General features: G+C 46.9%; 2 protein-coding genes across 6 annotated transcripts in view; one reads left to right on the forward strand and one right to left on the reverse strand.

The window, feature by feature from the left end:
• Window positions 1-20693, reverse strand: part of LOC121587770 (serine/threonine kinase SAD-1) — a 34320-nt gene extending 13627 nt beyond the window's left edge. Inside the window, exons 1-2 of one of the 5 annotated variants that reach the window (XM_041904873.1) lie at window positions 20361-20693; window positions 18791-19244 (exon numbers count right to left, since the gene is read on the reverse strand). The gene's annotated coding sequence lies outside the window, so the exon portion shown is untranslated. The other 4 variants (XM_041904874.1, XM_041904875.1, XM_041904877.1 and 1 more) reach the window with 4 other exon arrangements.
• Window positions 20694-21560: 867 nt separating this feature from the next.
• On the forward strand, window positions 21561-23802 carry LOC121590223 (15-hydroxyprostaglandin dehydrogenase [NAD(+)]-like). Its single transcript, XM_041909699.1, has 4 exons — window positions 21561-22339; window positions 22421-22541; window positions 22626-23055; window positions 23125-23802. Exons 1-4 carry the CDS (start codon window positions 22247-22249, stop codon window positions 23237-23239), a joined length of 759 nt encoding a protein of 252 aa, XP_041765633.1. The 5' UTR covers window positions 21561-22246; the 3' UTR covers window positions 23240-23802.
• Window positions 23803-23875: the final 73 nt, after the last annotated feature.

Below are 23875 nucleotides of genomic sequence, written 5' to 3' on the forward strand. Positions count from 1 at the left end.
CATGCGCTTCTCCCACACACCTGAATGCGGTTGCAGTGTTGCATGTGCGATAGTTAGTGCATAACAGCGCACAAAAACGAGGTCAATATCATCTTACGAAACTTACGCCACACTACGCGCACTACACACTTTGCTCTCTATGGAGCATGAATGGGGCTAGAAAGATCATTCTAAACGCTTACCGCTTACGAAGAGGGCTAGGCAGCAAAAAAAAACACAACGAGACAACGGACTGACTTGGCAGCACACACACACACACATTATATAACCGGTAGCCCGCCCGGTGACCGTTTCTATCCGATTGAATTCGCGAAACCTTCCCCAACATATACACACACAGACGTACACGGATGATGGACAGCTTCATATATTGGCAGCAGCTCAAAACCCCTTTACAATAACCATCCCATTGCCAAAAAGACGCTCCCTTGCATCTATGATCTGTCCATCATCAATCCATCCACCAACGGTGCTCTCTCTCCCTTCAGACTTCCTACAGAAAAACCACCTTAAATCATCCCTTATTCACACACAAACACAGACAGTGTACAGCTGATTTGCATGTCGGGCCAGTGAAGCCCCCGTTTGATGTGCTTCTTCCCTTGAGGATCGGCCTCGAAACACAGACACACACACACACACGCTCACCACCCTAATGCCCAATGTCGCACCGCTCGGGATCGGTCAGTGTCGGCCAAAGGTATGTAGAGCAGCAGACCGACCCGGTCGGCGCGCTAGTGACGACTTCGTCTTGACCGCTTGGCCTCTTGACACCTCCCCATCGACGCAGACACAGACAACCGCTGCCACCGCCCGGTTTGGTGCCACGGGGGGACACACTGTGGGCAGTGTGGGAGGCGATAGAACGCGCTTTTATAACACGCTGACAGACTGGGGACGGTTTCGCGTTGTATAATAATAAAATGACACGGTGCGACCGTGCCGGGATCCCGACAGTCTTTGCCGCCCGAGAGACGACACCACCCAGAGTGTTTGAACTTCGTGTTTCAAGTCGCCCGCCCGGGAGAACCCACCTGGGAGCGCCTACCTCGAGAGCTAGTGCATGCGTGAAGTACATCGAATTCTATTAGATTTAGTATTAGATCGCTTCAATTGTGCATGGAACTAGCAGCATTAAAAAAAAGGCATCCACAGGTCGGGGAGGCGATCATTCACAATCCGAAAAATTGGACGCATAGTTAAATGCGTTTTACTTGACCATTTGATAACTGCACGATAAGCTTACAACACGCAGGCAACGGTGAATCTCTACCCTCAAACGAGCCGGCAGAACACACAGATAGTGTCCGTGTAGCGTGCGGCAGCAAACGAGCAGCACCACAACAGCAGCAGAAGCAACCATCAACTTTTAGCACGGGGCTTGACGTGACAAATGGTCCGCAAAACAAGTAACGCCACACGACACAACGATTGGAACGCCGGCAGGGCAGCATTGGGAGAATGGGGAGAGAACTAGTAGTGAATGAAAATAGCACTCATTCGAAGCGAGCTCACGATTTTCATTCGCATTTTCTCCCCACAACCACAACAAAGCCCGCGTGCTCCCGTCCCACTCTCTCTTTCTCTCTCTGTTATCTTGCATACCCCATGGTGGAGAGTTAAAAAGAAGAGTCGTCTAAGCGGAGGAAAAAAGAACCAAGAAAACAAACCACATTTCCCCGCGGAATTGCAGACAATGCCGGGGGGGGGGGGAAGGTTACAGTGAAAGAGAGAAGGGGGATGTGAGGGGGCGTGTGCATGTTCGGTGGGTGGGTTAATTTTGGCAGCAAAATGTTTTTGTTTTCAATTTTAATTTTAACCTTACGCCAACACGGACCATTCCCGCGATCGCCTGCCGCTGCTTCTTGGAGCGCTCTCGCTCTCGCTCTCCCTTCCCTAGAGAAGGTATGCAGTAACAGAGTCGCTCAGGACACCACCACGAGGAAAGCAAGCAGACCTGAACCTGAACCACCCACGGCTGCACGAAATATATATCCGCGGGCCGCGGTTTAGCCGAATAAGCTGAGGTACTTCTTGCGATCGAATTCTCTGCCACCCTGTCGTCTTCACAGTTCCTCCGTCTCCTAAAACACAGCCCGCGAATCTCGCTTCACCAGTTCATCCGTCCTGCATGCAGATCGAGGACATCGTTCTAGGAAGGGGAGTTAGTTAAGGGAGGGGGGGGGCTATAAATAAACCATCTTCCTACTAACGGCACAGTGCCGCTCTTATATCCTGTGCGCGTTTTCATCGATGGTTCCGGTGCTGTTGCGAGTTCTCCCATTCATTTGCCCGTAGATATTTTGGGGTAATTTTCTTCCGCAAATTCTTTAACGCTCTTCACTTTTGAAGTAAGCTGTAGAAGAGTGCTTCAAACGCTGGGAACCAGTGCCGCATCGACAATCTCAAACAGAAAATAACCCTGTATGACATTTTTGATAAACGCTGTCACGACTGTCATCAAGGCCAGACATTGACCTTCACGGCTTCGCGGCAGATATAGAACACCCCCCCTCGGGTGCGACACACACGCTGATTTCGTCCGATAAGCAGTGGTACCTTGTGGTAGTGGATAAACATAACCGGATGAGCCGTTCAACTGACACACTGTGTGGCGGTACGACGACTTGCGCCTTGTAGTTTGTCTGCTCACATCCAGCTACCCCTTAATCCAGCTTAATCGTAACTTCTAGCAACACCTGGACACAACACAACAACAAAAAACTACCTCCAATTAGTTCCACAGAAGCTGTAAACATGAGGGCGGTGCCGTTGCCCTCTGAAGTTGCTATCACGGAGGGTTCGTTGTTTCTTGCGCCTGCTGATAAGAATTACAGGGAAGGAGGGTGTAATAATAACAATAATAATATTTGCTAGTCGCTTGATAGTGTTGATAGTGATCTTTTTTTTTACCACTGACTGCTCTCCATTGGAATAATTTGCCGACTTTTCATTCATTCATTCTAATTACTCCGCTTTTGTTCAACTAGTGATTGGGTTAGAGATTTGGATCTTGCCATACTTCCCAATAGCACATATTTCACTAGACAGTTTCCCTCGGAAGGGAAAACTAAATTAACATATTTAGGTCAACAACCACTCGGTTTGCTTTCTCACTCACACACACACACACACTTACTCTCTTCTGCCAATCATGCCAACGCCTTTCAACTCTGCCCAGTGGTTCCCCATTGGCGCTTTTCGCTTTTGCACAACATACGCACAACAACAACCCAACATCCATCGGCGACAAGGTGGAGCTTTGCTGGATTTCGGTCACGAAAGTGGCGCAATGTGCAATAAAATTATACTAATAAAATCATAAACCGCTGTCGTTGTATACCGCAACCTAGGCAGTGGTGAATAGGGCAGAGGAGCTCCAGGAAAAACAAAACCCACAGCCGGAGCAATGCACAACAAGGTGAGTTAGGGGTTTAGTGACAGCAAGCACGGCCAGAAGCAAAAGGGGCCAGAGCGTGTGTGTGAAACGAGACCGTGCGTTGGGAAGGCGTCAAGGCCATCAAGGCCATCAACCTGAAGGACGAAGACAGTTTTCCCTTTTGCCCTGTGTGAGAATTAGTCTTCAATTCAAGTCTAGAGCATGTGTTCCTGGGTCGTCGTCATTAATTCATTCGGGTTGAAAGCAACGAACGGAGTGGAAATTTCACCAAACTGTTTTGTAAATATTGTACATAACTTAACTTAATTTCTACCAACTTCATGCCTGCGATTTCATTCGAAAACATTCCCTACTCAGACCACTTTATTTCGGAACGACACCGCTTTAGCTGTAAGCTCATCAAAACACCAGTCTTAAAAATAGAGATCTCTCGCTTTGATTGAGCGAATCTTCTGAGTGCTTTTCAACTTACCAATTTTCAGCCGCGATGTCATATAGTTTCGCAACAACTAGAAGCGGTATTTCAAATCTGCTTAATTTAATTTTTTGTAGCAGTTTTTTTAAGCCAATTCGCTCATTAACAACGTTAAGAGGTTGTTCTAACACAAACACAAAGGTAAAAAAAATGAAATACGAAATAACTGCTTCGCTTAACGCTCTTCATTATGACAAAAAAAGCTTCCCAAATTTGATGATCCAACTGTGGTTTACGTGACAGATATATTATTTACGTCATCCGTCAAAGGAAGCTCGAGGGCAAACCCGCGGTGGAGTGTTGGGCTCACCCCGCTCTAGTCTCTTCGCTGAAATGGATTATTTTGCATCAAATGTGCGCGGGAGTTTCAAACCCCCGGCGAAACAGAAAACCGGGAGGTTCGGGTCGCCAGACCGCAGCGCGCGTTCTGTCCCGTAAGAGTCGCGTTCGTGGCGGCCGGTCGCGAATGTGCGTCACATTCGCTGTGGTCCCCCCGTTAATCATCAATCCTTCCTGAAACCCAGAACCGTCGGCATCGCTGCTGCTGCTGACGTGTTTCTTGCACTGTTTTGGTCGCGTCGGTTCCACGGCAAAGCGTACCGCGGTACGCAACCGAACGACCCCGCAGCCAACGGCAGGGCGAATGCGAAAACAGATGGGGTGGTGGACATAAAAATATCCAAAACTCAGTATCTATTTTCGAAACGAAAATACAACCATTCTCCAACCCCTTCCTACGGCTACGTGAAGTTCATTGACAAATGTGCCAAATTCATCTGGCGAAAGGAAGTGACGTTTTTTTTCCTTACAAAAAGCCCCTTAGATCTTTACATTGGAAAATGAACCAAGGGAAATCAAGATTTAATTTTCAGAAGTGCAGAGTATAAACAAGCAATCGGGAGGAATGCTAATAATGTGGATGATGGAGACGATACAACTACTTTCAATATGTCACCACCGAAACTCCGATCCACCCCCGCGCAGTGTTCCGGGCGCGTTTGACCTTCCGGACGGTTATGCACGCGTAGTACAGGGTTTTCCAGGGGTTCTCGTAGTTGTGAGACACTTCCTTGACTCTTTCTTATTGGAAATGAACTTAATATGATGGAAATTGTACTCTTGGCACCCTTTTTGGACAGGCTCGTTGGAAATTCCTATTGGATTTGTCCAGCAAGGGATGCTATAGAGTCCAATTCCCATTACATTAATTTCATTTCACACAAGAAAGAGTCAATAAAGTGTCCCACAGCAATGAGAACTCCTGTAAAACCCTGTAAAACTCTGAAGCCAGAAGCACCACAAACACACACACACACACACACACACCCTTGGCTTGGTGAATGAATGTGCAAGTAAGCAAAGTCCTACCCAGTTGGGAGGGCCACAACGGTGAGTTGACATTTGCTCGAAAAGCTGTGTCCATTGACCGGTGTCCTCCAGCCGGTGGGCACAAGGATTGTTAAGCAATTGCGCCACAGCTTGATAGTGCCCCGCCGATTCGCACGAGATGCGTATCGGAACTGATAAAAGAGTTGAATAGCATTCGCGCCGGAGGAGTTGATTACGAGCAATGTATTATTTTATCACATTTGCAAAGGTCAAAGCAATTCATTACAATTACAGCTCCATAAATGAGGTACCACATGACAGCATGGTTAGGTGATTACTGTCAAATACACGGAGACTTGGAAGCGCAATTCAATCAACCTTAAGTTGCTAAGCAACTAGTGGCAACAAGTTCTAGTATAGCACAGTTTCCAAAATCCTCCTCCAATCTCATCTCATCTACTTGAAAGTCACTTTCCATAGATATAACATCATTTTAAACTGCGAGAGAGCACGTGCGAGATGGCCTAGAGATACCATCACGCCTCCATAACCGGACCGACCGGCAAGACCGTTGATTAATTCGTTTCCACCCAGCGCATCCCGACAGGGACATACGGGACGGGATGGGACGAGACACGCTGAATAACACGACCATTGCGCGGATGGATATATTGGGTACGCTCGATTGCCGCGACCTTCGCAAGGATGGTTGATGACCACCACCGTTCATGCTTCAATGACGACGATGACGGATGCACACACACACACAGGGCGGGCGGCGGGTGCATCATCGCCCATGGGGGCAACAGAGTAGTGCACAAAAATAACGTCTTTCGTGTATTCTACAACGGAATGGAACACATTTTATGCCGTTTCAGTTAAGCGAAGATGCCTCTTCTATGCGTTAAACCTGTTAATGCTCCAGAGTCTAATCTGGATGCACAAAAGTGCGTTGCAGTTCTGTACAACATCGGGACCGTGTTTTCTATACGATGACTCAACGACACCTCCTCCTCCATCCCACACCGCACGATCCGATCTTAGCCTTGCTCAATCAAATGCACATTAAAATGCAATTGCAACCGTTAAAGAGTGCACGTTACACTCTAATGCACTCGCTGTATAATTTGGATGCTTCCCCCCCCCCCTTCCTCCCTCCCCCCGAGAACTTCGCTACTTTCTTCCCACGCGCTGTGTCCAATTACTAGTGAGTGAGTTGTAAAATAGTAATAAAATTAAAACGAAAATACACACACACACACACGGGTAGGATGATGATATTCGATGAGCTGCACACGCTGTACTCCGTGTGTCTTACATTTGGGAACACACACAAACACACACAGCTTCTTCCCCTTCCCCAAGAGCTGTGCTTAGAGAGAGAGAGACCATTGGTAAGTATTATTCTAAATTTGGAATCGATCGAACGGGCACGGTGCTGCTGTGTCCATCCTTTTTACCCAAAGCAGCAGCAGCATCATCGGAGGACCCCGCCGCGGGACAACCCCCAACCAAAGTGAATCGAAGTAGGCAAAGCGATGAGTTAAAAACGGCATCACGGGCGAGAGAAGCGTTGCCATTATTAAGCAAACAGCAAACTAATCCATCTTTAAACCATGATCCTGTGAGGTGGAAAGTTTCATTACTTCCAGCGCATTACTTTCTATAAACGGGGCGACATTTGAGGGGGGGGTGGGTCAAGAAAGGGTACAGATACAAATTATACAGAGACTGGGGCATCGTCAGCCAGTGTGTGTGACGGTGCATTTCCACCTATGCGCTTCAACAGTTCGCGCTCAGAATGGCGCATCGTCGCCGGTTTTTGCACGAATCAATCGAGATGGATGGATGGGCTGCTGATTGATTGATTGATCGATCAGCTTGATTGATTGATGATGGACCGGCGTGGGGCAGTGGTAAGCACTCGCCGTACTGCAAGTGACCGGAAGTGAAGAGATATTTGCACTTCCTAAGGTTCGCAAAGCCCCCGGACGGACACTCAACTAGGGTGTAAAACAGTTTTTGGAAGGAGATAACACAGGACACAGCACATTGCAGCAAATGACAGCAAACCGAAATTGCATCTTGCTGCGTACGTTTCACTTACAATAAACAGCAAACTTCTACAGCACCACCGTCAACAACACAAGGACGCAAATTAGTACTAATGAAAATAAAGTGTTAGGTGCGAGTGTGTGTGTGTGTGTGTGTGCTTTTTCTCCGTCCATTTGCATATCCACTTCTCACATAGTACACGTCACGCGGGACCCAAGATCCGAGGCCCCTGGTACTTGGTCGAACTTGATCTTGACAACAACCGTTTGAGACGAGACGAGATCTGGAGCAACAAAGCAACATTATAAATTGAAATATCGTCTTCTTTTTCAATGTGAGAAATGTCCCATCTGTCTCACAATGTCCAGACATACACAACGCCCCATCGTAAACAGCTGTGTGTGTGTTTGTGCGTAAGTATCAATGACTTCGACTGGCGTGCGCGTGACGGATATCGCGCGCAATGTGTGTCTGTCTGCTGACTCGACTTTCTGAGACATCATCGCTCACGGTATGTTTCACGGTGGGTTCCCTCCCGCCTTCAGTGACGATGCCACTGACTACTACTACTATCACTCATTCTCACTGCTTAATTCACTGGCTGGTAGGGGAATGGGCTTTTAAAAATAAACAACCGACGCCACCTCACGGAACGCTCCATGAACATGACACGATAGCGATGATGATGCTGATGATGGTGATGATGAGGGTTCTATGCTGGGCCGCGCTGCTGCTGCACAGAGACGACCGGAGGACGACCGACATTCCTTGCGCGGGGAAGTGGCCGTGTGACCCACAGACGCAATCCCTTCCATAGTACGCAACCGCAACAGCACTCAACACAGCCAGCCGTGGGGGGAGGGGGGGGGCAGAATGGCCCCTCTACATCTTCTCTAGCAGCGATGCTTTCTCCAGGCTGGGCCGCAGAGGCGAAACACTTTGCGTCAATGCCAAAGTTCATGTACTCTACCCGACCGCACACGCCCGAACGAAATGGGGGGGAGGAAAATACGATATTTATATCGTGGTTGCATGCTTTCCTTCGCTTGTGCGGCTCAAGCCGATTTGTCATCGATTATGTGCAGTCAAATATGAGTGGAAAATTTATATTAAATTGAATAGAAGTTTATTAGAAGTTCCAGGCGTTTTCAATGCTACTTTCGTCACACTATGAGCTTGTTAGTGTTCTGAAACTGATGAAACATTTTTCTACAATTTTTCCCCCAAAAATGTGTTAATTCTGGTTTTTGTTTTGCCAGCAGGTTGAAAATCCAATATATTCCACAATATAAAAAAAGGGTTTGAAGAGAGTATAAAACAACACTAAAACGGGACTGAAAAATCGCTACCGATCGATTTTCATTTCAACCCCAATAATGCCTCCGTCACTATGAAGAATCCCATGTGTGGGGCGCGCGTTAGCTGGAGTTCCTATTTCCGTAAGCACAGGCCGGCGGGGGGATCGTACCGGCTGCCAATTACTTCCGGTCAGCCGATCAAACGGATCCCTCTCGACCGCTTTATACAAATAAAAAAAAACACCCCCCCCCCCCCCCCCCCCCCCCCCCCCCCGGCTCACAAACTGCTTCGGTAGCGCACGGCCAGAGAAATACGAGATGACTGACGAGGCACACAGTCTCACAGGGCATGGATGAGCTCTTTAAATGGACTGATTAAAAGGGGGGGGAAAGGCGGCGATGTAAAAAAGGGGTGCATACACGTGGCAACACAGGAAAGCTTGAGGCGTTGGGCACCGAGAGATGGGATTGGGGAAGCATTTGGTGACCCCGATATATCGCTAATCAAGTAAAACCACCCCCACCCCCCGTCATCATCATCATTAGCAGTTTTGAAGCGCGGACTCGATATACAGTAGTAGTAGCGCCCGAGTCGGTCCATATAAACGAGCGTTTCAAGTTGCGTGTTATGGCTGTGCTTATGCTGTGCTCAGCTCAAGTGCGACGATCGCAATGCGAGAAGGAGAGAGAGGGGGGGGGGATAAAGAGAGTGAGAGAGAGAGAGAGAAACGGGTGAGAAGGGTAGGTAGGTCGGGCACTATCCATCTTGGGCCATTGGTGTTGAGTAGCGGTTCTTTACTGTTTTTTCCTTGCACTTTGCCTAATCGTCTTCTCCTTCTCCGCTTCTGCAGGCATGCTGTCTTTTGTTACTGTTTTTTATTCTTTTAAATTTCTCACGCTTGTTATCGATTTTTTTTAGCACCTCACACACACATACACACTGAGGAAATCATAAAAATAACCAAAGAAATTAATTTACTACATGGGGAATCGAACATACGCTACTGCGCTTTGTTTTTTCTTCATCCAACTTAAATGGGTGGAAAACCAACATCAAAAACAACAACATCAAACAAGAAGACTGCAACAATCGATTGCATTCGGTAAAACTTTCCCCATACCTGCGCCTAGTCCAGACATTGAAAAACAAGCAGTAAAAGGCTGGTAAAGATCCCGTTTTTTTTTGAAAATGATTGTTCCAGCGAAATGTTAAAAAAACGCACACACCAATAACCAATACGCAACTCATGACCAGCTTCCTCTGTAGCTTACACCTTCCTTCCATGGCTAAAGCACACCTGGCGCGAACGCTTTTCGGAGTGTTTGAATGGCTGTTTTTCTTATCGTGCTAGGTCATTAGTGCACTCGATCATCATTTGCTTCTTCACCACAACAACAACACCAACAACAACAGTTTGAGCCTTTCGACATGAGCACTATTTTGCTGTTCATTTGTTTTACGTGCATCTTCCTTCCACTTGTTTCCTTCCCAGCATTCGATTACCAAAAAAAATGCCCTTTTTGTGTAAGAAAGTCTTTCATACTCTAACGGCTGCGGAAAGTGGATGCGGCGCGATCCTCAAAAGTGAACACACGCACATCAGCAAGGTACCGCCCCAGAGCAGGCAGGCAAGGCAGCCATGTCTCTCTAATGATTGTTCTATAAATAACCGTTAACACATCTCAATAAATAAAAGCACTTCAAATCACATACACGCAGCACGGCGGCGGTGGCGGTGGCGGCACGGTACGTACGACTTTCGCAGCATAAGCAGTTTATAATGCTGCATAATGATCCCCGAATAACAGTGGACGCTGGCTGCTGCGCTGCTATTTTCGGCAACCAGCGGACCACCACCAGCACCAGCACCACCAGCACCGACTGCCTTCCGGGTGTTGTTTGCGGCGCGTTTCGTGCACCATTTGGCGTGCAGGTTTTGCTTTGGCCGCAACGCGCAACCACCGAAACACGGCTAAGCAGAGCTAAGCAAACGAAACCAACTTTTCCGAAGCTTTTTATGAAACAATATTAACAGCACTATCCATACAGCGGCACTATCCATTTCTACGCACCAAAAGCTTTGCCACTATTGTTTTTTTGCCACTTTGCTACCGGCTGCAGCAATTCGCTAAATTGATACAAAAGTGCGATTCAAGTGCGCCACAGCAGAAGGGGAAAAGCAGAGAGACAATCCTTAAATTGCATTTTACTGCAGCGCGGGCACCGCTGCGATGCAGTTGCACGCGGGAACGAATCTTGGCATACGACGCACCGATGCAGACTAGCCTAACTCCCCATACCCCATTGCTTTGTCATTCGTTCAAAGAGTAGCTGCAGCTTCCACTAGCAGAAATGTGTGCCCCACCTTGGCACGAGCTGCATCCCGGAGGGACATTGTACGTCAGTGTGTCTCGGTTCTCCATTATTCCGTACCCGAAAACGCAAACTCCGCAGGGACTTCCGGCTGCTACCACCAGCGACTGACTGCGGTATTTTTTTGTGTGCTGCCTCCTGTTTTTTACTCCCCAGTGGACCCGCCGTTCCCGGGGTTCGGTCAACATCAATTTAAAAGACGTTTCAATCTGGTTCGAACGGGCAAGCAGGCGAATTGCAGTAATATAATGCGTCACAGCGCACAAGACCACAGGCACACAGTGCAGTGACACAAACGCACACACGGCTAGGGTGAGAAAAGGCAAAGAAAAACAAGCACAACTTCGGCCCCGTTCCCCGATCGCTGCAGTATAGTGTGTCGGGGTACCACCAGGCAAGCAGTGGAGAGACTATATAGCTGGTGTGTTTGCTACTGCTACTCTTGCTGCTGCTGCTGCTGCTGCTGCTGCTGCTGCTGCTGCCGCAATATGTCACCAGTTCGATGGATCGATGTTGAAAAGGCACCGGAATTGGAAATCAAACGACAAGGAACAACAACAGCAGCAGAATAATATACGGTCCCCCCGAACATAACGAACAACCTCCACCTCGTGCGTAAGTAGAGCAGTTCCGGACGATTTTCGCACGTGGGCCAAGCGGAGGGTAGTCATCGGTGTCGTACGAGAACTAGCGGAGTGGTGTATGCAGTGTGTGTGTGTGTGTTGAATTATTACCCGATTGACCTGCTTTTTGCTGGAATTGGCTATGCAGTGCCGTTGGACGAGCTCGGGATGGGTAATTTCAACACCGGGAGCAAATGGACCAGATTTTACTATGGCGAGTAGCGAGTGAGTCGAGGACACGAGAGGGAATTGGAATTGCTTTAGACTGGGTTAATGGTTTTTATCATAAAACCATTTCCAGCAGTGCAGGGAGGGAGGATTCATGTTTGCAATACTGGATCACTGGTTGGTCGGAGCAGTTGGTGACGGATGTGGCGTCAGGATATCAACAGTCAGCTACCGAGTGTTTTGTGAGTTCTCTGTTCGTCAGGGATATCTGTTGGGTTAACTTTTAACTACTACCTAAGAGCTCATTTTATGATATCTACTTCTATATTCTTAGCGTCTAGAAACTATCAAAATATTCTGTAAAACGCACAGTCTGAAGATACAGAGTGAAATGTCATGCTCTGTCAACAAGAATCTCTAGAATCTATCGTTGGCTACATGGTAGTGATGGGTAGGTTACAAATGGCAAAGGAGTTTCCAGAACAATTCTTTGGGAAGACTCCGGAAGATAACTCTGGACTACTTCAATCGACTTCAGACATTCTCTGGGCAACTCCAGACAACTCCGAGCTATTCAATTCCTATCTCGACTCATCCAGGCTTGTTCAGAGCTATCTAGATTACAATAGACAGCAGTTGACGGCCTCGGGAATCTTCATCCGGAGCCGTCGCGACTCGTTCAGAATGATGGAGTCGAATCTGAGTTTGAATTACAGTCGGATAAAGTTTATCAGAGCTGGAGTTAGAGTGGATTACATTACTACTCCTCTTCGGTTTACACATCACTACATAAAGAGGAAGCATTACAGATATCAGTGTCAAACGGATCGGAGTGTTGGGATGACAAGGTCTGTAATCTTGATGACATCGTCCACACATCTTCTACCTGCGAGATGAGATGGAGAACTACAAACAAAACCAGAGACCGCAAAGTACTTGTAAACGTAAATTAGATGTAATAGAGCCATTAATAACCCATTGGACGGCGATTAAACAAGACACATTACAGCTGACTGATCGATAAACACCTGATCCTATCGAGCGATCCCGTTAATGCTGATCGAGAATCGGAGAATAAATCGTCCATAACCCTCCCATAATATCCGTCTCGTATGCATTTGTTCCCCATCCAAGCATGCGTGATGCACTCAACTGCCACCTGCACTAACTGAAGGCACTGCAACACCGCATGCTTCGTCGCTGTCAACCGTAACAGGCAGGAGTAACGTTGTTCCAACGCGCCACTGATCGCAAACACGTGAGCCCCGAGTGAGTAACAAAGATAATCAACAGTGGGCGGGATGAGACGATAAAATTAATTATGAAATGCACACACACACACCGCAGAAACCGCATGCATTCACGTTCCTCGGACGAAGTGCACTTCGTCGCGTGATAGTGTGGTGTGGCAGTGCAGGAAAGGAAGGCAGGCATGCATCGGAGCAAAACAAAGCATTTCCATCGTGCCTCCTCCCGCTTGGCACGCAATGAGCAGAGAGCCGCCTCGCTCCGCACACGTGTTTGCAATCGCTAACATCGCCCGCGAGTCGCGATCAGTCGCCGACACGTTTCAGTGCAGTGCTCGTCCCAACGATAATGATGATGGTTAGTCTCTCTCGTCTACGCGCATCCTATCGCTCGTAGTTGAGTAGCACAAAAAGCAGGCAAAGCATAGCAAATGCGAAGCATTCAACTCCTGCTGCGGCTCGGATTTTAATGTATGCGATTAGCATTATCATGCACGATCGTGTACACATCCCCAGCCCGGTGTGCTCGTGTAGCATGTTTTAAGACACGCGAAATTTCCAACACAGACACAGACAGATGCACAGACACACTCCCTGTTTTTCTTTACCATCCACAAGGCTTATTTTGCCAATTTTAGACTAAGTCGTGTACAACCCAGCCAACCGGGAAAGCTTTAGGGGTGGTTCGATCCCGCTAGAATGCGTCAACGGCGAAGATTTAACACAGACAGAGAGAGAGGGAGTGAGAGATAGCGTGCGCGCAATGGTGCAGGTCGCGATCGCTACAGCTGATTGTGGCTGATGGTTGGCGACGCGCGGTCGTTTCCACCGAAAGCGGTCATTCACAACGTGATCGCCGGAACGTGACCGCAAAAAAGGTCGCCCTAGCAGTCACCAACCGTGCGGGCCTAGTATGCCCGTCTTGTACGTACACACAGCAGTAGCGAGAAGAGGAAATTAGGTGGTGCAAACTTTACGAATCCAGCCTGTGGTGTAATGTTTCATTACGTTTACTACCATTTTAACACCCCAATCATGTCACGGCGCAAAGATCAAAGATTTTGAAGTTGCTAAAGCGTACCTTGTTTTTGATGTGCCGTTCTTGATGCAAGTATCACCATATGGACATCACACGGGCTAAAATCAAAACCATGCCACGGTGTCGTGACTAGACACGTGGGCTACCATACCACAGGCCATCGGATCAACTCCCGGACAGGACTATCGGATGACGATGCTTTGCAGAATCGGCAAAAAGAAGGGCATGCTCTCAAGCTTTTGCTTCACTTATATGCCATATAACGGATAAAGAGAAACCTAAATAGTGTTGTTAGGATATAACATAGAGAAAAGAAACACTTGCCAACAACATACAGTTATATCTCGTTTGCAAAAACACTTTTCTCACTTTTTCCACTGTTTAAAAACTGTATTAAACATTCGCGGCATTAGTTGTTGCTCGCTCGGTTTCTCTTTTTCTCGCTTCTCTCAGACGACGACCATATGTTCGCAGCTCAGCAAAAGCGGTCAATCTACCAACACTGCTACTACGGCGCACTAACCGTTTCCCAAGCGCGAAGGCAGTTGGTGGTTGAACTCACGTTGCCTCATCGAGCAGACGACTGGCAGCAGCAGTAGCACATTTTAGGGGAAGCTGAATGGCTTGAGAAGAGGGACCTTTCGCCACTGCTGCTGCTGCTGCTGCTGCCTAGCCGTGCCAAAGTGGTTGAATAACTGGAGAAAGGTGGCTCCATTTTTTTCCTTCTCCCTCTGTGTAGTACATCCACTTTTGCTTCACATTCCATTCGCGATTAAACGATCGGGCATACCGTGTGCTCGTCATGAGCATCCGCAAGCCCGCAGAGTTTGATAAGAAAAGTGAGAGGAACAAAAAGCCCGTGTGCCCGAGCAGCACCCCGACCGGTGGGTGAATAATGCAACTGTGGTGCACGGGAGGCGCGTGCGTTCAATTTCTACGGTATTTAATCTATCCACCGATACAATCGCGTGGCCTGGGGAACGTAGGGGCGGCCGTTTTGCAATTAAAATAAAATCCCACCAAAGCCAATGAAACACAAAGCCAATGCACGTTGCCGGTTTCACGTTCACGGTTCACTTCCTGGGTAAGGGAATGGTAAGGGGGGAAAGAAAATTTGACCCACGTAGCTACTCAGCAAGTAGCTTGGAAAAGGTGAAAAATATTATCTAAATAGGAGCGCTTGGAGAAAGAAAATGGTCTCTAATATGCTTTACAATTCTTCAGCTTTGTGCGCCACTCTAATCGAACTGCTTCACGTAATCAGTTTCAGTATAGCCCTGTCACAGGGGTCACCCATCCGTGGCCACTTGTGCCAGCAGCTACCATCACTAACGTAACGTGGTACGCCGAAAAAGGGAAAACGATCGATGCGCCAACAATTTTCACTCACCAGCCGTTTTAGTTTCACTGATCACACACTGATCAGCGTTTGAGCTGATCAGCTACGTAATTTTGGGGACAAATAAGAGCGTAACAAGAAAATCCCCCAAAATGTAGTTGAATAATCGGTTCAGCATGCCTGTAGTGCTTCAATTTTTGCTCATAACCCGCATCAGAGGCACTGGATACTGGAGCAAATGAAAGAATGCTACTTGCTCCAACGGAAGTCCTTCCTCACTGCCACTGCTGCAGCAGCCACAAACGACGCCACGAATGTAATGCAACACACACTTTCACATCGCAGACATCGTGGCCGCGCACATAGTGTGGTTGCCCCATCAGGAGCCGCGGATGCGCGATAAGATGCGTAATTGAAAGATAATTACAATCAATTAATGACAGCCCGTTATCCACGCGGCGATTGCGCGCCCATCATCATCACGCGGGCTCTGCTTAAGTGATAAACCGCAACACGACCTACCGCAAAACGGAACCTCCTCCGCCGGGGCTTTAAAGCTAGTGGTTGTGTGGTGTGTTATTAGTTTTAGCTTTTTATTACCTTGCTAATGCGCATTTCGATCGAGCGCAAATGGGGGGAGGGTCATCATGTCGCTAATACGCACCGGCTCGTAACTAGCAAATAGTGCTGGCCACTTTTTTTGTCCGAAGCAGGACATTTTGTTACATTATTTCCATATAAAATTCAAACCCCCAATTTCTGCCCAATGTAACACTGAGTTCTGTTTTTCTGTTTTTCTCTGGCACACCCGGGGCATGATTAGCGCTGGAACAAACCGTGAATGAAACCGGTGACCCTGGTCTCCACATCCCGCCAACGACAACTGTATCGTATTGTTCCATTGTGACGCACAAAGCATGCACGCGACAAGGTCCACAACAAGTTTGGTGCAGTTGAACAAAACCTTGAAATACGGTTCATCTTATGTAAATTGAGCAACATTGTGTGCATCTTTCGAGTTGAGTGTTTCGCATAAAATATCCCCTTTTAAATAAGTCACAAAGAAAGTAGCTCGATGGTAGCTTTTCTTTTGCGCCAAATGACCTTCTACGGTGGCTACGTGTGAAGGGTGAAACAGCAAAAGGAAGAAAAATTCCATTTCCTTACTCCCGTTGCAACAAGCAAAAGATTGCGACCGTCATTTGCATCAACCACGCAAAAGCTGACCTCTCCCTTGTGTACTCTCAGGTGGAATGGTGGAAAACGGTGCTAAAGCGCGTATGCTTTCTTTTACAGTGGGCAGCAGAAGAAGAAAAACCAGTCCACGATTCGAGTACCCCTTTAGGCAGGGCATCTTATCCAGGGCTCATTAACTGTCAAGCCGACTAGTGGTGTGCCATCACCGTGCGGCACACAAGAGATGCTAGCAAGAGATGGAAGCAGTGTAGCAGCAGCAGCTGGGCAAATTAAACCTCGACCCTAGAAAAGGGTCCCTATCTGCTTAAGAACTATGAATGGACGAGTTTTCCCACAGCGATCTGCTTTCCATTGCTCCCGAAGGAAGCTGATCGGTGCTGTCTAATAGGATTTCCATTTCCAATAGCAAAAGCGGAAAGCAACAGGGAAATGATAAGCTCTTTGATCGATTGGTTGATAATTCAAAGTGCCACAGTGCAACGGCATAGCATAACTAAAATGTAGTCTCTAACTACAAAAAAGAACTTTACACTCTTGTCTTCGCATTGTTTTCATTTATTCTTGTTCCATCCGTCCGTTGAAAATAGGCGCTACATACGACTGTCCTTAATCGGATATCGATCGATCATCGTAAACACCCAGTTTTTTTTTTTTGCCCTTTGCTTTGCCTCTTTGCCCTCGTCCTCGTCTCACCGCTAACCCAAAAGTGGTACAAGTAGCGTAGGGGGGAGAGCGAGTAAAACTAAACTACTAAATCAGGTGTGTTTGCCAAATTGCTATGGCACTGGGAGTGACGTTTATGAGTCATGCCGGTACAGAGAGGGAGAGAGAGAAAACTTTGCGCAATTTCGTTTCCCGTCTAGGAAGAAACCTGTAAAGTACGACCGGCGAATTGTTCAATTTGTTCCCTTTTCCATTTCCCGTCGTGTGATTTTGACAGGAAATGAAATATGTTCCTCCTTCCACAAGGTGGGTTCCTTCCTAGCCCCTTTTGCTGTTGTGGTGTGTATGCGCCTAAGGCTCAATGTTCTAGTTTAGTTTTATTTTCCGTGCGTTCAATTCAACATTGTATTTCATTTGAACACTTATGAGTATTGTGGCGAAGAAATCTTTAAATCATATAAGCTTTAAGATGTTGATTGCAATTGCACTGGCTGAATCAAGATATTTACTCTTTAGGTTAAGTCCGATGATTTCTTTTCTATTTATAATAACAACGCTAAAAAATGCTCAAAAAGATCCCCCTCCCATACATACTGTTATTGCTAGTACTATTGATAAGAAAATATGAGTCCATTTAATCAAATTAAGCACTGCAAGGAACGAAAAAAAAGTGAGCTCGACTTATCATGAACATGAAATTTATGCTATTTTTATGTTTTGTTTTTTTCCCCCTAAAACCTACACACACGCGACTCCTTTACTGGAGAGTCATTACAGCATCAAAAGCAGCAGCGAAATCGGGGCGCAAATCTCTCGTTGTGTGTTGTTGCTCTTTAGAAAGTAATGACGAGAGCGCGAGCTTATCTCGGCTGCAAACTTCACAGCATAATACTAACCCCCCCTCAATCGAAAGCAGTGCGAGCATAGCCTAGAGAGAGAGCAAAAAGGAGGATTTTACGATTCCAAACACACACACACACACGCACACACTCATGCTGGATAACAGGTAGCACCAGCAAACATTCCACAGTTCATATGGTTTTCTGTTTTGGTTTTATTGAGTACTGTACTCGCCATTGAATTTGATTGAACAGCGTACGAAATGCAGTGCTAGTAATCTAATGTATTGTTGTTTTTTCTTTGCATACTACAAGCATAAAAATTGAAACATAAAAAAAATGGAAAATGGGAAACTGTTGCTGCCACAGCCGGTAGTGTGGAAAAAGGGGAGCCACCGTTTTGTTCTACGGAAGTCCTGCGGGTATACCGTTGCATAGCCTACTTGACGGAAAGGGCCGCCCGTGAGAGAGAGAGCAAGAAAGCAAAGAGAAAGAAAGAGAGGGAGAGCGTGCGCGTGGCGAAACTGAGAGTGCGATCGAGAGGAGAGCGTACACGCACCACAATCAGGGAGGGTCAAAGAGATGGAGAAAATTAGAAAACCTTATTTTCATGGTATCGATTTTCGCACCCGAAAAGCACTGGAAAGGCCACCACAAACAGACAAATAGGGCCGAAGGGGTTCACAGACAGACGCTAACTGTACAGAAACAAATCAATCCATTGTCGCAATGTATCTCTCTTACCTTCAGTGGACGCGGAATGATCCGAACGCTTTCCTCGACGCTGGCCGGTGTCCGGTGGGGCGGCCGGATCGAATCGAACACAAAATTTGACCACCGTAAGAGCCGACTCTATCCTTTCCTCCGCCACACAGTATACACGTCCTGCGGCAATGTATGCCGACCGTACGGTACGTACACTCCTTTGCACACCACTCCACAACGCTCCACCAGCCGGTACACACTCACTCACTGTACAGCTGCGGCCCGGAATTTGGATGAACTTTTTCCGCAACTCTTTGGTTTTCCACCCCCAAACTCACTCACTCTCTCACAAACAAACACACACACACACTGAAACATACACCAATCAGGACACTAAACACAACAAATTCACTGAGCAACGATCATTCTATAACGACGACAACCGTCGTCTCGCTGCCGCTTTAATCGTTAACAGCATTTTGTTTTCTGCTCTCTATTTTGACGGGGATTCGCCGTAGGAAAAAAGGGAAAGAAAACACATTATTATATGCATATGCGGATATTTAGGTGCTTTCGTCCACCACACCATCAACACAAACGCGCGCACACACACACACAACTAACTATACTTTGCACAGCTAATCCGCTGCTCGCGCCAGCAACAAAGCAAGCCACGCTCTCTAATACTACTACTGCTACTAAACACCAGCCGCAAACTATTCCAACCAGACAGCATTTGATGATTCCGCTGAGCGCAGTGTCATCAGCGCCATCCCTTTCCTTGCAGTGCTGTTGCTGCTATTTTCATGATCGCCGAAAACCCGTGATGCTGCCGCGAGGTTCCACAAGCTGTGTTACTCTCTGCACACGTAAACATGAGAGGTTGGATTACGACACGATTCAGCGTTTGCACTTAGGCACCACAGGGGCAGTAAATCTTCCACGTCGTTTGCTGTAGCTGTTTATCAGAAGGCTTTAGGGCGCTTCTAGACGATGCCCCGCCAGCAGGCAGGCACCACTATTACTGTGACACGAGCTAACTAGCATCATTATGTAAGCTACACCCAATGCCAACCTGATGCGGCCTGATGGCTTTCTTTGGTGGTGGGTGTGCTAGATGATACACAAAAAGCCATCACCAGTTTTCCGCCCGTTTAGTTTGAAACCCCCACCTACTGGGCATCACTGCAGTTGGAACTGTGTGGCTGTGATACTTCCTTCTGTTTTGTTTTGTTTTTGCTGCTTAAGGCCGGAAGTACAATCACAATATTATGCTTCAACCAAGGCATCCCTTCACGGTGACGCTCTTTTCGCTTCAATCCACAACCGACCAACAACAAGGGGGGTGTAGGGTGTTGCTGGAGTGTGAGAACTATTCTTGTACTGACGCGTACTGAAACACACAAACACACACACACACACGCATCCACATAAACGCCTACACTCGCTGGTGCTGTAGCGTTGATCAAAACAAACACAATTTTCCAATTGGAAAATGGGCGAGCTGCCCGCTACAATACTACACAATTTCCGCACATACACATACACGCCACTACACGCAATTTTCGGATGTTTGGCAGAGGTGAACCGAATCAACTCTTCTTTTTACCAAAGTAGCCAGATGAAAACCGATGCATACAGCACACACACGCGAGAGCAACGATATGGACACGCCCGCGATGCAGCACTATCGCCGAAGAAGGCTGGCCCGCTGCGGTATTTGACGCTGTATCCGTGGCGTTGAACGGGAATTCCGGAGCAGAATAACACGTTTCTGCCCCGGGGTTGGGTTAGTTTAGGGGTTGGGATGATCTGCTTCACAATGCAGCCGCTTTTGTTTTCGTGTCCCGATTTTCCGTCCGCCTGTGTACGCAAGTCTGCCACAAAACTGTCTGGCACACACTTTCGAACCCCCGCTTCGGTTTCGGCCTGGCCGTCGCTTGCTAGCCGTCGACCACACGGTGCAGCAAGTTCGCTCTGGGCGGCGTTCGGCTTTCACCCAGTGACAGTTCGCACACGGGTACGCGAGAACGGGTTTCGTTTGATCTTTGGGATTTTACGAACATTATTCGTTCGATCCAAACAATTTCAACTTAATATTAATTAAAAAAATAAACACAATACATTCTATCGTTTGTAATTCGGAGGTAACCTGAATAGCTTATTATTAATTGAGTAGGTTCTGATTCTATTCAGTTCGCAAGCAAACAAACTTCGGTGCGGTTGTGTAGTCGATGCCAGTCGGTCGTTTGAAAAGGGTACGATTTTCCGTTAGCTCGAATACCACCGATAAGTTAAACATTAACTCTACATCTTTCAATCCCAATTAGATGCAATCTTCGGTACACGGTAGCGCGTATTATTTGCTATTTTGTATTTGTTTTGTAAAAAATCGGATCATTTTCATAGAGGTTCGTGTGTTTCCATGCAAACTCGTAGGACCGCTTTCGTTCCGATCGAATGACAGCGCCTTGTTGTTTCGCACATGCTGCAAGCAAATCCAACTCAAGTAAATTCATTTCAAGCAAGTCATTTGAACGGGAATTCAAAGTGGAACTTTGTTTCGGTAAAACCCGTTACTAGTTTATGTTTTCAATTTTTTGTAAGAACGTAGACGTTATCTGCAATCAAAATTTAAATCCATTTTTTAACCCGTTTTAAATAGGTAACCAAATTCCCCGTTGAATAGTCAGTTGAAAATGAGGGGAAAAGCATACAAAACTAGCGCGTTGTGCGCATGCGCACGCAAAAGAAACGTGTTTTGCGAGTGAAAAGTTTAAAAAACAGACGAATTGTACTGCCAACCTTCAATGAATAACAAGCATTTCATAATGCTTTGCTAATAAAGACTTCTTTAATTACTGTTCTTTCACATATTTGATCATTCATATGCTTTATGTTGACTTGTCAATGTTTACTAAGACCCACCTTTGGTGTTTCCGAGCCACCCCACCCCCCCATTCCAGGATCACTGAAACATTATCCTACCCCAACGAAATGCGTTATTGGTATTGGTGGGCGGCAAGGCTTCAAAGCAACGGAACGACTTGTAGCTTGCTGTCTGTGTGTGCGCCGTGTTTTTTGGCAAAGGCCAGACAGGAACAAGGAGTGAACGACATTGGATATTCGTCTCGTACCTTCCGCAAGCAACCCGTTCTCCAATTTCATTCCTTCTAGCTTTTGGAACCCCTTTTCAGAATCGTTTGTGTGTTTAAACGCGAATCGTCCAGGGCCGTGGTCCAATATCCCCTTTATTCTGTTCCAAACCCAGTTAAAAGCTTGCGAAAGGCTTGCTGTGTAGTGTTTTGCGTCAAAGTCCTTGCGCGGGGTGTGTCTACAGTTTTCCGGGTGTGGGGTCAGTTCTGTGAATCATTCAGTCAGTATCATCGGTTGCTTGCGCTAACTTGGTACACATACACGCTGTCAGCGTGCAAACGATAAAAAAAGGATCCGCTGAACGGAGTTTGGTGAAGTTTAAGTGAAACAGTAATAGAGATGGATTTGAAAAATAAAGTCGCACTTGTGACCGGCGCTGCCACTGGGCTAGGCAGGGCGTTTAGTGAGGAGTTGCTAAAACATGGAGCTAAGGTATGTGCCAAATGCCATCAGTATGTTTTTTTTATGTTCAATTGTGCATTAAATCGACCTAATCGCCGTCCCACAATACAGGTTGTCATATGCGATTTGGACTCGGACGCCGGCGAATTGACGGTGGAAGAGCTCGAAAAACAATACGGCGCACGGGTACTGTTTTGCCATTGTGACGTGACCGACTACATCCAGTTCGAAGGTATATGAGGGGGTGTTAATGTGAGAACGGTACCTAGACAGATGGGTGGACTAATTCTCGTTACGCTAATTTCATTTCCCACAGAGGCATTCGAGTACACGGTGAACATGTTTAAGGAGGTAAACATTGTGATAAACAACGCAGAAATCATGAACGACAACTTCTGGGAGCTGGAGGTGGATGTGAATCTGAACGGTGCCATACGCGGAACGCTGCTAGCGCAAAAGTTTATGGACAAAAGCAAAGGAAAGGGGGGCGGCGTGCTGGTCAACATTGGCTCGGGTGTTAGCGTCACGCCGCAGCTATCGACACCGATCTACACCGCCACCAAGCATGCCATTCTCGGGCTGACCAAAGCCTGTGGTGATCCGTTCCATCACGCCAACACCAACGTGCGAGCATTTGCTTACTGTCCTGGACCGATCGAAAACTCGTCATCGCACAACAAACGGTTCATGTCGCCGGCGTACGAAAAGGCGAAAGAATTGGATATGGCTGGTGTGCAGCTACAACGGTAATTTACACTGATTGAGCCAGAAAAGACGCAAGGATACAATAACTCTATCTCTCTTTCTCTTTTCAGAATGGAACATGTGGCCAAAGAGTTGATACCACTGTTAAAAAATGCACCCACCGGCTCCATATGGCTCGTGACGGGAGGCAAACCGGCGAAAGAGATACCGTACAGCAGCATTTAAAAATATTGCCCCATCGGATTAAGTACATTCTTCAAACTTCCCATTCGAGCATTCGATTCGTACCATATTCATGTTAATTGGCCGAGTCCACGGTCAAGGGTTAACACAAGCGTATCATACAGATTCCATTCCAGTTCAGGGATGTAACTATCATTCGGTTCCATAAATCACTCTGACTTACAGCTAAAGCTCTACATACCATTGATTATGCTTCGCTCCATTTATACTATTACACCAGCGCCATTGAATTCGTGCACAGTAACGGCTGCAGTGAGCGAGTATCCCGCGCTCACCAGCACGTTTCCGTGCATTAGCATAAGAGAGTCGGTATCTTGCAAAGGAATATGACAATTAATCTCCAAACACATTGTGGGAATTGTCGCAATAGCAATGGGTTTGCGGGAAATAATATTGATATGATACCGAAACGCTTTTGATATTAATTACCATACCGGACAAGCAACGGAAACGAAATGCAATATCAATGTTGTAAGACAAAATTGATATGTTTCTAGTGGTAAAATTGTCGTAAAATAAAGTAAAACGCGTAACTAGTATGAAAAAACCTCTTTGGGAACCGAGTTAATCGTATTTATTTATTTTGTTCGAATCATAACTCTTGCGGCCGCATTAAAC

The sequence above is a fragment of the Anopheles merus genome, chromosome 2R (genome assembly GCF_017562075.2).
Source record: "Anopheles merus strain MAF chromosome 2R, AmerM5.1, whole genome shotgun sequence".
NCBI lineage: Eukaryota > Metazoa > Arthropoda > Insecta > Diptera > Culicidae > Anopheles > Anopheles merus.

Excerpts from the sequence above, each read along its gene's own strand:
- LOC121590223 (XM_041909699.1), top strand. The coding sequence starts at position 22,247 with ATGGATTTGAAAAATAAAGTCGCACTTGTGACCGGCGCTGCCACTGGG. Across the intron at positions 22,542-22,625 it reads CGACTACATCCAGTTCGAAG|AGGCATTCGAGTACACGGTG; the intron begins GTATATGAGGGG and ends CATTTCCCACAG. Across the intron at positions 23,056-23,124 it reads GCTGGTGTGCAGCTACAACG|AATGGAACATGTGGCCAAAG; the intron begins GTAATTTACACT and ends TTCTCTTTTCAG.